Consider the following 13,603-nt stretch of genomic DNA (forward strand, 5'->3'; position numbering starts at 1 on the left):
CTAGTCTGGAGCACATCTACACCTCATGTACAAATTCACATTTCCAGGGAGAAGCGCTAGTTCCAGGAGGAAAGTGGGAAAAATCACCGCAAGTTTGCATGAGAAGAATATCATCCTAGCCCTTGCAGGAAGCCAGGAGAAGCTCAGAAGCACAAGATTCAATCACAGCCAGTGCAATTATAGCACAGCCTGATGTTTTCTGAACGGTGGACAACCTTCTGCTCCATCTATAGCCTCTGGCGGAATAGATGTAGATAAGAAAGTATAAGATACTGTCCTTTATTGCGGGAGCCAGGTATGCAGAGCAGGGATCAGGATATTTCGTTCCCTTTCAGGCTCATTTATCCATTTATCCAGCCATGGCCAGCTCCTAGTTGTGTTCTTTACCACAGCAGCTTTAAAGTGCTGTGCTAGGCGTGTGCAGCACATTTAATCACCGTATCTTCAGAAAACCCGGCGCTCTTAGGTCAGGCAGAAACTTCTTTCTGCTGTGTTACTCGAGAGAGGTGGGATGGAATGGGATGGGATGGGCTGTGCTGGGTCCAGCAGGGCTGTTGCGCCTCCTCTCAATTTTCCCACAAATTGCAACATCTTGTGTTCTTCTGGACTTGGGGACAAAAGAAGCACTTTTAGACAAGGAATAACATTTCCTCACTGAGGCAATGGGAATGCTCTTCACTCCTTCAGTGATATCAGGGACAAGGGAGGCACCAACGGGGTGAGGGAACTGCCCCCAGTGGGACACTGCGATCCTGGCAGCATCTCAGTAGGATCATTTTAAGGTTTCTCCACCTTGCTGCCCATGCCAGTGCTTTGATCTGCTCTGCAGGATGCTTGATGACATTATTTATAGTTAATCACTGCTTGTCTTCCTCGTGGTAAGGTTTGGAGGCTGCACCCAGGTGATGCTGAAGCTGAAGGGCCCTTTACTCTGTTTTACTCCCTGTGAGTTCAGTTTCTTGCCGTAGACTCACGGCCTCTCAACTGCAGGTACTGCGAGTCAGGAGGCTCAGAAGGAAATAGAAAATAAAAGTACATAAAGAGGCCAAAGCTAGCAAGCTCAGAAAACTTTCTACAATGCCTTCCCTTCTCACACAAGATCTCTCCATGTGACATGTCTGGTGGCAAGCCCTGCCCTGCTCACCATGCCCACGTGTGCCCATGCGTGGGGCCCACGTGGGTCCATGCAAGGTAGTGAGTATTTTTCATCTGTCTCTGAATTGATAGTGACGGGTGTTTAACAAAATGGGAACTACTCACTCAGGTATTTCCCTTCCAAGCCCTGCAGCGTCTCCTGGCCTTGTCCTGCTCCGCTATCCCGGCAGGCTCTAGGGTGGACACAGTCAAAGCTATCTGCCTTCCACTGTGGTGAGCAGCTAGACTCCTCCCTGACCGAGTTTTCTCTCTCTGTGTTCAGCCCTTCTTTTCTCGCTCCCAGGGCCTACAATACACACGAGCTCTGCTCTGAACTTGGTTTTGTACCCTCAGAACAAATCACCTTCTGATCCTCCTTCTGGTTCAGCCAGCACAGGTCCCCAGAGCTCCTGGGAGTGAGATAGTGCTCAGGAGCAGGACGTCCAGCTCTTCTCAAGGACTGGTACTGTTTCCCCCTCTCTCTTCAAAACACTTAGGTGACATCTATATTAACAAAGGAAATATGCCCAGACCTTTCCCTGGCACTGAGGTGGACTGGCACAGAACAGCTGTGTCTATTGAGCTCTCTTATCCTTCACAATATGGTGGTCACGTGCAACCTGTGTATCAGGAATGGTGTCTGGCTCATCTTGACTCCCAGATGATACGCAGAACTGTCAGGAGAGTGCTAGTGGCCAGGGGCTAACAATGTGACTACGGGGAAGATCAAGTGCCAGTGACCTAGGAACGTACCTGGCACTTTAACTTTTCGCGTCTGTACTGCTCTGAAGACTGTTCTTCTTTAGACCCAGTCTGTACTGGTAGGCCAACCCTAGTTATGGTAGGCCATTTAGTTCCAATACGGAACTTCTCCCTCTCATCCTTTCCCTTTAGTTCCGTGCCCTCCTTCTCTCAGCAGTCCTCCTCTCTTTTGCTCTGGAAACATCACCACACTGATGCCTTATGCTCCAGCTGTCCTTGTCCTTCTCCTTTGGTCCATCTATAGGATTTGCTTCCTATCTATAGTGCCCCCACATGGAGGTCTAGCTGAGGGTCTTGGACTCTTTACCATGTACCAGCATCCTCAGTGGACCAGTGCAGGACAAGTTGTTCCTCCAGTACAGATCCATTGTAAAAATATTAAAGAACTACATCTCAATTTTCAAAGGGACTTTATTCAATTAGCTTCGCTCTCACTCCATTTCCTCAGAAGATAACAGCACTGTAAGCTACAAGCAGATACTGGAGCGTCTCCAGTGCCCGAAGCACCAGCAGCATCCAGCAAGAGATTATGCTGGATCCAGCCTGAGGATCCTAGCAGGGGATACTGGTGCCAAGCATCAGGGAAGAGTCCAGCTCCTCGGGCTGTTTTCAGCTCTGCTGGTAAGGGTTGATCCTTGTCTCGCTCGCCCTCACCTTCCATCTCTTCCCTCCTCCCTTCCTTTTGTTTGCACAAATCCTCCAAGGAACTAAAGGACACTCAAATGGCCACCTCTTCCTCTGCTAACTCCTTGCTGCAGCCCTTTGCGGTGTCCCCCATGTAAGGTGACAGCTCGATCACGCGAGGTCACCTCTTGTGCTGTTGTCTGCAAGAAGCCTTGCCCAGCAGAGCCATGGTCTTGGCAGGAATCTGTAAGTGCTACTATAAAGCAAATAAATAATCGATCATTATTATTTTCATGTATCTGTGAGTCCTCTCTAATAGGTCTTGATATTATTACGGTGCCGAGGACAGACTGAAATTAGATAATACTACACTCAGCTGGCATCTATTCCCTTGGAAACACAGGTGAAAATGCATTTAATAGCTCTCCGGTGACAATGAATATTCATTAATATGACACAGACGTATACTTGATTTGAAAATAAGGACAGTAATTAAAGAGCTATTAAGGTTAAAAAGCAACAAAGGAAATTCAACTACCGAAAGAGCTGTTCTGGGATCAGCCTCTAGCCTGTACGTGCACGGATAAGCACAGGCAGCCTGCGATTTTCTACTTTATTTTATGTATCGGCAGACCACAGGGTCTGCCTTCCCTCCCCAGACTCTGTCATCTGGAAATCGATGGTTGGACTAGATGACCTTAAAAGTCCCTTCCAACCCAGACGATTCTATGATTCTATGAAACGTCCTGATGAATTCAGAGTTCATTTTTCCTGCTGTGCTCCGCGGCAGTGCTGCTGCTCGCACCCTCTCTCACAGGCTGCTCCAGTGACGTTGAACCGACAAGAAGCGGAGGGGAAACTTCCTGCAGGCTTTTGGGAAGGAAGATATTTCTAAGCGATCGCTTATATTCACTATTTCTACTAAAATAGTCTTGGGGATCACCGGTCATCATAGCTGCCTTGCTGTAATCTCTGAACATCTCCATCCCGCAGGCTGAGACCTTTCAAAGGCGCGGGGTCCTGGTTTGAGCGACACGGGACTAATTCCTCTTTCAGTAATTTTACTTTTCAGTAATGACTCTTCTAACGCCTGGTAAAACTGCACTTTTAGACGACTCTAGCATCTGAATTTGTCAAAATAATTACTTTATAGCCAGGTACGGTATGCAGGTTTCAAGGTCTCGGTGTTTTTGAGCTCTCCAGGTGCTCGGATGGGGAGAGGCGAGACCCAGGCACTTCATCCAAGCTGCCAAAAGGATTATTTCATACCACGGACATCACATTCAATATAAATTAGAAAGTTTCCTTAGGAGTTCTTTCTCTTCTTTGATGGCTGTGATCCTGAGAACTTCTTGCCCCGCTGCTGGGCCCCTGAGCCCTTCCCTTCCTCCCAAAGCCATAGCACTCGCAGTGTCCCACATCTGTTGTCAACTGCTGGGATGCACAGCTTCCTACGGATATAATTTGCTGCGTATAATCCTTGTGTATTTTATATTGATATCGGGATCAATATGGGTTCTTTAGTGTTATTAATGTTAATTTGCTAGTCTTATTCTATTAAATCTGTTTATATTTTGACACTCGGGTTTCCTTGTTTTTTCCTGATCCCCCTTCCCGGGTGGGGAGGAGTCATCGAGTGACAGGATAATTGTCACAATAAATTGATGTGGGTTCCTCAAACCATAACGGGGTATCTCAGTTCTTACTACTTTTAAGCCGTTTCACCTCCCTCGGCGGCATTCTGCGCTACCTTTCGGAGGACTGACGAAATTCCCGCCCGTGAAATCCCCGTGTTTTGCTGGGAACAGCCCCCGTGGGAGGGCTGGGAGGAGACGCACCGCTCGCTGCCGGCACCTCCGCATCCCACCCGGGGACACCCCTCCCAGCCCCGCTTCGTCTCCGGGACGCTCGGGCGGGGTTGGGGGGTGGGTGGGTGGAGGGGGTCCGGGGGAGGCCGCCCGCCCGTCCCGCCCCCTCGGCGCGGTTCGCCTTCCCGTCTCCGCGGAGCGGGAGCGGCAGAGCGGCCGGAGCCCGCGGCGGCGCAGCCCCGCTCCCCATGGCGGCGGCGGCGGCGGCGGCGGGGCGGGCGCGGCGGGGCGCCCGGCTGAGCGCGGTGGCCCTGCTGGCCCTGCTGCTGGCCCTGCTGGCCCTGCTGGCCGGTCGCGGCGGTGAGGGGCAGCCGGGCTCCCCGCCGCCGCCGCCGCTCCCGCTGCCGCCGGGTTTGCGGGAGGAGCTGCGGCAGAGGCGGCGCGACCTGCGGCGCTTGGCGGCGGGCGGCGGCGGGGAGGCGACGGGCGGGCTGGGCTGCGGCGACCTGAGGCTGGCGACCGGCGTCAGCCTGCTGGGCTGGGGCTTCACCAAGGTGGTGGCCCGGGCGGCGCTGGCGGGCGGCGGGGCGGTGGCCCTCAAGTCGGTGCACGGGTCGGGGCGGGAGGTGCGGCAGTGCGTGGAGCGGTACCGGGAGCCGGCGGGGTGCCGCCGCCTGGCCGCCTACAAGCTGCTGAAGGAGGTGAGGCTGCTGCAGCGCCTGCAGCATCCCGGCATCGTGCAGGTACGGCGGGGAGCGGGGGCGGCGGGATGCGGTCCCTCGGTGCGGAGAGCTTTCGGGGGGAAGGGGGTTGTGCGGGTTTTCCTCCGTACCGGCGCTGTGTGGGTCTTCCGCGGATCCCCCGCGGTGTTGCCCCTCGCTGTCCCCGGGCGTCCCGGACCTGCTGGCATCGCTCTGACAATCGCTCCTTCCCTCCCCGGCAGCTGCACGGTCAATGCTATGATAATAGCGGAGATGCTGAAATACGGGTCACAGCTATGCTGGAGCTGGGATCCCCCCTGGAGATGATTCAGCTTCTGCAGACCCCCTGGGAGGAGAGATTTAAAGTAAGAAAACAAAACAAAGGGAGTTTTATCAGTCGCTTTTAGACCGCAAACTGGGTAAATGCGAAGAGCCGGTGGTGACTGCTGAGGCAAACGGGATTGTCGTGCTGACACTCTGTTTGGTCCCGCAAATTGTGCTTAAATCAGTTTGCTTTTACTCCTTTTAAGTCCCATTAAAATAGCCCGAGCCTGGTGTCTCGCCGTTCTATCCCTTCTCTTTAAAGCGGTGTTAAGAGAGCTACTTCTGGGAGGAAATGGCCACAAAATCTTGCTCAGGGCTGGAGTGGTGTTTAATACCCGGCATTACAGTATATTTCTAGTTCTCCTTCTGTATTGTTCCACTCTATGGAGGGGTTTTCCTAGCGAGGCCCCTCAGCAGGCTGGGTCTGACTGGGGAAAGCCACCCTGCCGCGCTGCGAGTCTGTTGTTTTCAGTGCATTATCTATTTTAGGCAGCAAGCTGAGCAGCCTGTCTCTCACCATGTGCTTGTATGAATGTTTCTGATCTTAGCCCTTTAGGTATTGCTGTACTACAAATGCTACTAAATTACTTCCCTCCCACTGTAGGTGCTAGGATCGCATCCCTGTTAGTGAGAGCTGCCTTGTCTCCTAAGCATCCCCCGCGCAGGGACTCTTCAGCTCCCCAGGAACACAAATGACTTATGACATGGCACGTATTTTGGTTATAGCCTGTATTACAGTTTGCCTTAAGGTCTCAGCTGGGCGTTCACTACTAGTTGTTTGGTTCCCAGGAGGAAAGAGAGGATCAAGTAGAAGCGTGGGTACCTTAATGTCAATAAGAAATGCTTTGGGCAAAATAGAAACACGACGAAAGTCCCAAAATAAAATCCCTGCCTGCATGCGGTCCGCAATGTTGAAAAGGATCCTTGCCATCCAAGCCAGTGTGGCAACTGTGCTCGCTCAGCTGCGGGATGTGAAGCTGGGATTCTTATGATTGCTTCACTAATGAAGTTAAAATAGCGTCAGAGCTTCCAGAGTAATTTCTTTTGGCCTGTGGAGTTCCACTTTTGCTTACAAACTGTTCCATACTGCCTTCGACATAGCTTTCCCAGCACCTCATCTTCTCGAATGTGCCCAAGTCCCTGTAGTGCTAGAAACCCATGATGCTGGATTAGCTGGTGGTGAGGTCTGGTACGATGGTATTAAGATTTTAATAATCTTTTGACTGTTGAAGACACTGATACAGGCGGAACTTACACCGGCACTGCCTAGTCCTGTTTCCTAATTAGGGCGTCTAAACGGATGGGATTCCCCTCTGATGAGCCACATCAGATAGGAGCAATTGTGTGAGCTGTTCCAAGCGAACAAACCCTCGCGCCTGCACAGATCGCTATCGGAGGCAGCGAGGGCTGGCGTGGGTCTGCCTGGCACAGCTACCGGGCAATACAGTTCGGCTGATGCCAGGGCTCCCGATACTGAATGCAAACTGCTGCAAAAAGCTACTGGAATAAAGTGATGGGTGCAGTATAAATGCACTCTTCTAGCTCTGGTTTGTTTGAAAGTCATTTACGGAGCCTTCTGCTGGGGCAGGTATTGTCTGACCTTTCCCTGCGGCCAGAAAGCTGACATAAAAAGCAAAAGAAGCTGGCAATAAATGCATTGCATGCTTGGGCTAATTCTTCAGAAGCACGATTGTGTGCCCAAATTCATACTGCTGAGTGATGCAGCAAGGCATGAATCTGGTATTAATGACCATGGAGCCCCAGTCTGTAGGGAGCGGCATGGGGGAAGGGAGGGGAATGTATTAATTCTATGCCAGAGTGGGAAAAAACCCTTCTGATTTCAGCTAGCAAATCAATATAGCTCCTGAAACATGAAGGCTGCTATTGTTTTCTTTCCAGCTTTCTCCTCTAGTTCCTCTAATTGCAAATGTCTCTTTTTGTGTATGAACGTTTTTAAAAAATGTTGCTAAACTACTTACCAGGCAAATCCTGTGGCAATGTTGATAATAAATTTTGTAGCATACATATAATTACCTTTTAAGCATTATATGCTTTTTTTTTTTGCCTTTAATGTCACTGAATGCCCTCCCCTTTGTTCTCCTTCCAATTTAATAGCTGTTTTTCATCTATTTTTCCCCATGCATATTCATCTTCTCTTTCTCAGATTTGCCTGAGCCTTGTGAAACTGCTGTTTTACTTGGCACATTCCCCCCTGGGTTCAATAGCCCTCTTGGATTTCCAGCCGAGGCAGTTTGTTATGGTGGATGGAAACCTAAAAGTGACAGACATGGATGATGCCAGCACTGAGGAACTGTCATGCAAGGAAGATAATGACTGCACACTCGACTTCCCTACGAAAAGCTTCCCTCTCCAATGCTCTGCAGCTGGGAAATGCAAAGGAATAAATGAAAAGAAGAATCTTTTCAATGCATATCGGTACGTCCAGCGAGATGGGGAGGCAGAAATCTGGTGTGGTTGAGCTCACACACTGCCACATATCCTCTAGCATCCCGCATTTCTTCCATGCAGTGATTCCCCTCTCACCTCTGTCGAAGGATAGTTAAGGATCACTTTGAAGCACGTTTATGTTCCTTATAAGGCAGGAAAATGTAGTTGTTGTGTGGTGGGAGTGAAGGCATCTTTCTTCTGCTGCTCCCTTTCCCCAACGCCCTCTAGAAACTTGCCCCAAAGGTTGCACCTGCGAATTTAGTGTTTGCCAAACAAGCCCTGGCACCTGACATCCACGGGCTGTGTTTGCTGCAAGCCATGTGGCAGCGCGGGCTCCCCGCCAGAGCCCACCAGCTTCGAGCCCCGTTGTTGGGAGCAGGCTAGCTCACTCTTCCCTTGAACTCCGAGTCTCCCTATGGGCACCCATGGAAGAGCGATGAAACAGGTAAGGGGCCAGGGGCTGAGACTCCTGCGGCACTTTGTGTGGGCCAGCAGCTGAAAACGATGACTTCCACTCACCGTTGATGCTTGGTGGGTCATGAACTGGTGGAAGTCTTGGCAGCTGGACTTTTGCGCAGAAGGACTTCGTAACAGAGCCTGAATTTGCAGGACTTGGTGTTAAAGAGCAAACCTCTGCACAGATTATTGTAGCCTCGCAGTAAAGCACTTTTCTCTTGTAGAACAGGAGTTTTCTAGAAGGTTCAGGGAATGAGCGGTCCTGCCTTTCCAGGGGTAACAAGAATGCCAGACCTTCTCAGGGCAAGGGAGAGGTCTTGCATGAATCTTTCATATAGGTCTTTTTTTTTTTTTTTCTTTTGATGGGAAATGCATTGCTTAGTGCCCAAAAACGGCCCCAGGGAACGAGGGAAAGCTCTGTTGCATGAGCCTTTCCAAGGCAGATTTCACCCAGCGCCTGGCCACGTGTGGCGCTGAAGGACCAGGCTTTCAGCCCAGCTCACAAGAGCGGACTGAGAGATGCCAACGAAGTGCTCAAATGTGGCTTCATACCCAAAGCAGACTTACTAGTTGTGTATGGATATTCGAGTCATGGAAAAATGTAGACAACTTAATCACTAGGGGAATTAAGCAACTGTATTCTAATCAGCCTGTGGGATTTTTTGCAGGTATTTTTTCACTTATCTTTTGCCACACTCTGCGCCACCAGCTTTGCAGCCCTTTTTAAGCGATATTCTGAATGCAACAGGTACCAGCTAATATTCATAAACTTCTTTATTAGGAGTCTCTAAATGGTATTTCATGGAATTACTCGTCTTTGTCATCTTTTTCTTTAAATGTAGGTGATTTACGATATGGAATAAATGAAACCCTGAAAGCTTTTGAAAAGGTTTTACACCTGTACAAGTCTGGGCTCTATCTGCAGAAAAGGCCTCTTCTTTTAAAAGGTACATGATTTTGAATGCTTTAAGTAACAACTACTGGAGGGAGCAAGAAACTTGGTAACTGGTCAAATTCTGATCTCACATACATTCAGGCAGTGTATAGTCACTAGGAAAAGCACCAAAAGTATCTTTTTTTGAGCAGCCTTTTGTTGTTTTTTCATGGGAGCTATGCATGATGGCATTGTTTTGCAAAGCCGACAATCTGGCCTACATATGGACATATGTTCACGCTGCTTCTAAATACTCTTCTCATAACGTGCATCAGTGTTTCAAGTGAGTATATTTGGGATAGCTTAAGCAACCAGACCAGAGTAGCAAACTGAGCGTCTCCTCTCTCTCTTCGGGGTTGTCTTCTCCTGTGGACCCATAGGTCAGTTTTCCAAGCTGATGCTGAAACTTCTTGTTTCACTTGGTGGCTTCTGCCTGCTGAGCACAGGTAGTTGTGGGAACATACTGCGGGGAGGTGACTACACCAACATGAATGAGACACAGTAGTTGGGGCCTTGGTGCCCTCTAAATTTCTTTTTTCTGAAGACCATCCTATTGGACCTGTGGATGGATAAATGAGCCTTTGTGAGGTGCACTCCTCTGAAAAGGACCCGTTTGATGGTAGAGATGAGGCTAATCAAAAAGAAGGCTTCAAAAGTCGAGTGGTCACTGAGGCTTACATTTTCCTGAGCCTTCACTTGAGATGGTGGTGTGGTCATGGTGGCTTGCAGAAGGAAATCTCTTTACTTATGAAAGAACTGGAACTTGTGAAAGAACAAAAATATTCAGTCATTTGCACTGAAGGACCAGCAGCTTTAACAGGAATTACTGGTGTTTTCCAACACCACCTACCTGATGGCTTTGCAACTGTCCCAGTAGCAATGTGCCAAAATGATCACCATCCTAGTGGTGTGGGAAGGTGGGGAGGGACTCTTAGCAGTCAATGAAGAATAGCCTGAACATCACCTGCTCAGGTTTGTCAGGTCTTTTGTATCCAAGTGGAGCAGGATCTGGCCTTCCTTTTGCCCACTGGCGTTCCTAAATCTCCTGTACCTCTGGGTGGCACCATGGTGGGTGGGTCAGTGTGTGCCCAACGTAGCTCAGTGCTCGCAGGTCATCGGTGTGTCACAGATCACAGGATCTGTGATGAGCTGGTTCTGCTGTTGGGGCTGAGGTGTAGGAGAGGCCGTTGTGAGGTTGGCTTCTCCAGAGAAGAAGCGAAGGGTCGGTGGGTCTGCGCTGCAGCCTCCCCTTCTCACCTACCCCTGCAGTCACTCCCCTGTGCCTTCACCCTTGAGAGCTCTTGTATCCATGGGTGAATTGCTGTCCTGTGCTCCATAGCACAACCAAAAGAATTTGGCTTTCTTTTAACTTTGCAGCTCCACCCACTCCATCTAAGCAGGTCAGTTCAATCTGTCACTATCACATTTCCTTTCCAGTGCTGAGACACTGGAACAGGTTTCCCAGGGTCGTGGATGCCCCATCCCTGGAGATGTTCAAGGCCAGGCTGGATGGGGCTTTGAGCACCCTTACCTGGTGGGAGGTGTCCCTGCTCATGGCAGGGGGCTTGGAACTAGATGGTCTTTAAGGTCCTTTCCAACCTAAACCATTCTATGAGTTTCACTGAAGTGCAACATGCTAAGTGTATAATGTGACTAGTCTCTGAAAGTGCACTTAAAGAGTTTCCCTAAACACCCTCTTTCTGTTCCCAGACTACATCTCCCTAAAGGGCTTCCGAACAGTGGAAGGAGAAGACTACAAGTGCTGGCCCTCCTACAGCCACCTGGGATGCCTGCTCTCCGTCCACAGCGCCGAGGAAGCTGCCGCAATTTGTAACTCCCAATCCCAGTGTCAGAGTTTTATCATCACCCAGCAGAGGACATGGACAGGTGAGCCCTGGGCACATGCAACAGGATGCTGCCACGTGGTCCCTGCTTCCTTGGTCACGAGCGGGGATGATGCTGCTGCCCTCCTCCATAGTGTCTTGAGTCTACGGGCGCATATAAAAGCCGCCTTCCCTATTCTCAAGATCAGATGGCTGCTGCAGTGGATATCCAAGGATCCCCTGAATATTTGCTAAGACACGCAAGGGAAATTATATTCTCCTTCTGCAAGTTCCTTTCCTCTACAAATTTAGCACAGGACTGCTAGGTGTATATTGTTAAACAGTTACTTGTTTCATGCAGAGATGGCTTTGCTTTGGTGTTAGGCTAGACAATTCCTGTGGTACGTATGGTTTGCAAAAAGCCATGGGGCTTTTAGAGATGAAAGAAGCTATGTAAAAGAAGGTGGTTACTATTGCTATAATTAAAAGAATCACAGCTCACAAGTTGTTATCCCCTTTATCAAAACTAAAGCCCCAAACCAATGGATTTCCAAAATGTCCCTATAATTAGCTCTGATTATAGCCTCTTACAGTTAGCGTGTTTTCAGAATTATTATAAATTACCTCATTCAGCTGACACTTCAATCGTGGGCTAAATTGTTACTTACAAAGTGCAACACTAAATGAGGTAAATGAGTGTTTTCATTCACAATGGTGCTGAAGAATCACGTCTTCTTGGCTCGCATGACATTTAAAAAAAAAAAAGCCCCAAACTACCAAACCCGCAGCTTTTCCGTGGGTTCGTGTGCCATTGGCATGTGGCTAACTAGTGACGTAAGAGCGCTTGCACTTGATGCAACATAAATCTCTTGGAGCCAGTTCTACACCAGCCGTGGATTGTGTGATGCCTAATGCATCACATCTGGCTTCCTCGCTGGGCGGCTCTTAGTTCCTGGCTGGAAGGAACCCCGCTTAAAACAGCGGTGGGGATGCAGAAGCAGCAGCGCTCGGGACAGAAGACCCTTTCTGCAGGTCGGATGCGGATTCCTGCCATCCTGCACCGTGCCTGCGGTCTCGTAATGTTTCCCTTCCTGACGTTTTTCTTCCTCGCGTTTTTACAACGCGTTTTTGCAGCCAAAGTTGCTAAACACCAGTGCCTAACTTTGCCATTTGGATTAATGAGAGCTGTGGGAACGTGCTATTCTTTCTTAGGGCAACCCTGTAAAGCAAAGCAAGACGTAAAAGCCTCCGGGGCCCAGTTGTGCGTTCCTTGTGCGCACTCAGTGAGCATCTGGAATTTACTGGGAGTGTAAAACACATCTATGGCAGGGCGGAGTGACCCTCTGGTGAGCGAGCAGTATGTCCCTAGTCTTTTGCAATAAATAGCATGGGTCAAGGTGAACCCGTCTCCTCTATTAAACTTGTATTTTTATTTCCTTTCCAGGACGCCCGCTCGCCTCATTTCAGAGTAGCCTGACTGATTTAATACCGGATGCTAATGCCGTAGTCTATATTAAACGATCGGCTTCCTCAGGGAAAAGACTTTAAAGACAATGAGATCACATAGTATGGTCCTGGGAGGAACAAACCACTGGGGAGAATTTCGTCTGCTGAAAAGAATTACATATTTTATTTTGCTTTGGGATGGGTTCTCTCTGCCAGCTCGGAGTCAAGTGCTGCTGTCTCCTTGATCAAAGCTCAGATTTCTCATTGCAGCCCCGCTAGCTTCTTTATCTGTTCCCACACTGCTGTTCTGCATAAATGCTCCCAGTTTTAGTCAAATGTCGCTAGACTGTGCAATGCCTAGCCTTGCTGCTTCGGTAACCAGCTTGTCAGCCAAGAAATAGAAATAGCTGCAAGGGATCTGGCTTGGGTAGGCTTCGTTAGTTCAGTCACCTCCAAAAATCTATGGATAACGCACCTTGGAGAAGGCAACGGCTCCTTCTGCAGCTGCCGACCAGGATTTCATACCACTCCAAATCTAAAGGACTGGATTTCAGCGGTGGATCAAGGTTGCAGGGTTGGAGTCCATAATCAGAGGTTGATGATGGGGGTGTTCTTCCAAGGAGGGTCCTGATTCAGGTCTTTCCAGGGCAGGGGAGGGAGGTGGTGTATAGGTCAACTCTGGAACCAAATGTCTGGATGTTTGGATGCAGGATTTGGGTTTGATGCTATGTGATTTGTAATGCCAGCTCCCATGTATCAACCTTGAAGGTTTTTCTCTGTTACTTTCCATGAAAGAGCGAGTCGTTCAAATTATTTATGTATAAGGCGTTACTCTGTATGATAAAGAATATGTTTATTCTAAGCATGCTGTGAAAAGTTTTTCTCTTTGTCTTAAGTCTTTACTACAACCAAAAGAACAAATGCGAGTGTTCCCCACCTTCAGCTCACCTAGCATCATCACCCATTCCTGAGCACAACCTGTGAGTGTGCTCAGCAGCGTACGAATGCACCCAGGTCTCTTGGACACTTAGATCTTGGAGGAAGCTTTGTGGCTGCACTTGCAGGCTCACAGGCTTGGAAGACACAGTCTGGTCTCAAGAGCCTCCTGCATCTGCCCTTTGCTAAAAATGTAGCTGTGGCCTC

General features: G+C 49.3%; 1 protein-coding gene across 2 annotated transcripts; it reads left to right on the forward strand.

Moving 5' to 3' along the window:
- The first annotated feature begins 4,455 nt into the window (after nucleotides 1-4,455).
- Nucleotides 4,456-13,339, forward strand: LOC134515201 (extracellular tyrosine-protein kinase PKDCC-like). Of its 2 annotated transcripts, none has more exons than XM_063333895.1 (7): nucleotides 4,456-5,071; nucleotides 5,272-5,394; nucleotides 7,518-7,789; nucleotides 8,926-9,005; nucleotides 9,100-9,204; nucleotides 10,902-11,078; nucleotides 12,459-13,339. In XM_063333895.1, exons 1-7 carry the CDS (start codon nucleotides 4,577-4,579, stop codon nucleotides 12,560-12,562), a joined length of 1,356 nt encoding a protein of 451 aa, XP_063189965.1. In that variant the 5' UTR covers nucleotides 4,456-4,576; the 3' UTR covers nucleotides 12,563-13,339. The 2 variants fall into 2 exon arrangements, with proteins under 2 accessions (XP_063189965.1, XP_063189966.1); XM_063333896.1 differs by having other exon boundaries at nucleotides 4,456-4,882.
- The last annotated feature ends 264 nt before the right edge of the window (nucleotides 13,340-13,603 follow it).

This window comes from Chroicocephalus ridibundus, chromosome 4 (assembly GCF_963924245.1).
Source record: "Chroicocephalus ridibundus chromosome 4, bChrRid1.1, whole genome shotgun sequence".
In the NCBI taxonomy this organism is placed as follows: domain Eukaryota; kingdom Metazoa; phylum Chordata; class Aves; order Charadriiformes; family Laridae; genus Chroicocephalus; species Chroicocephalus ridibundus.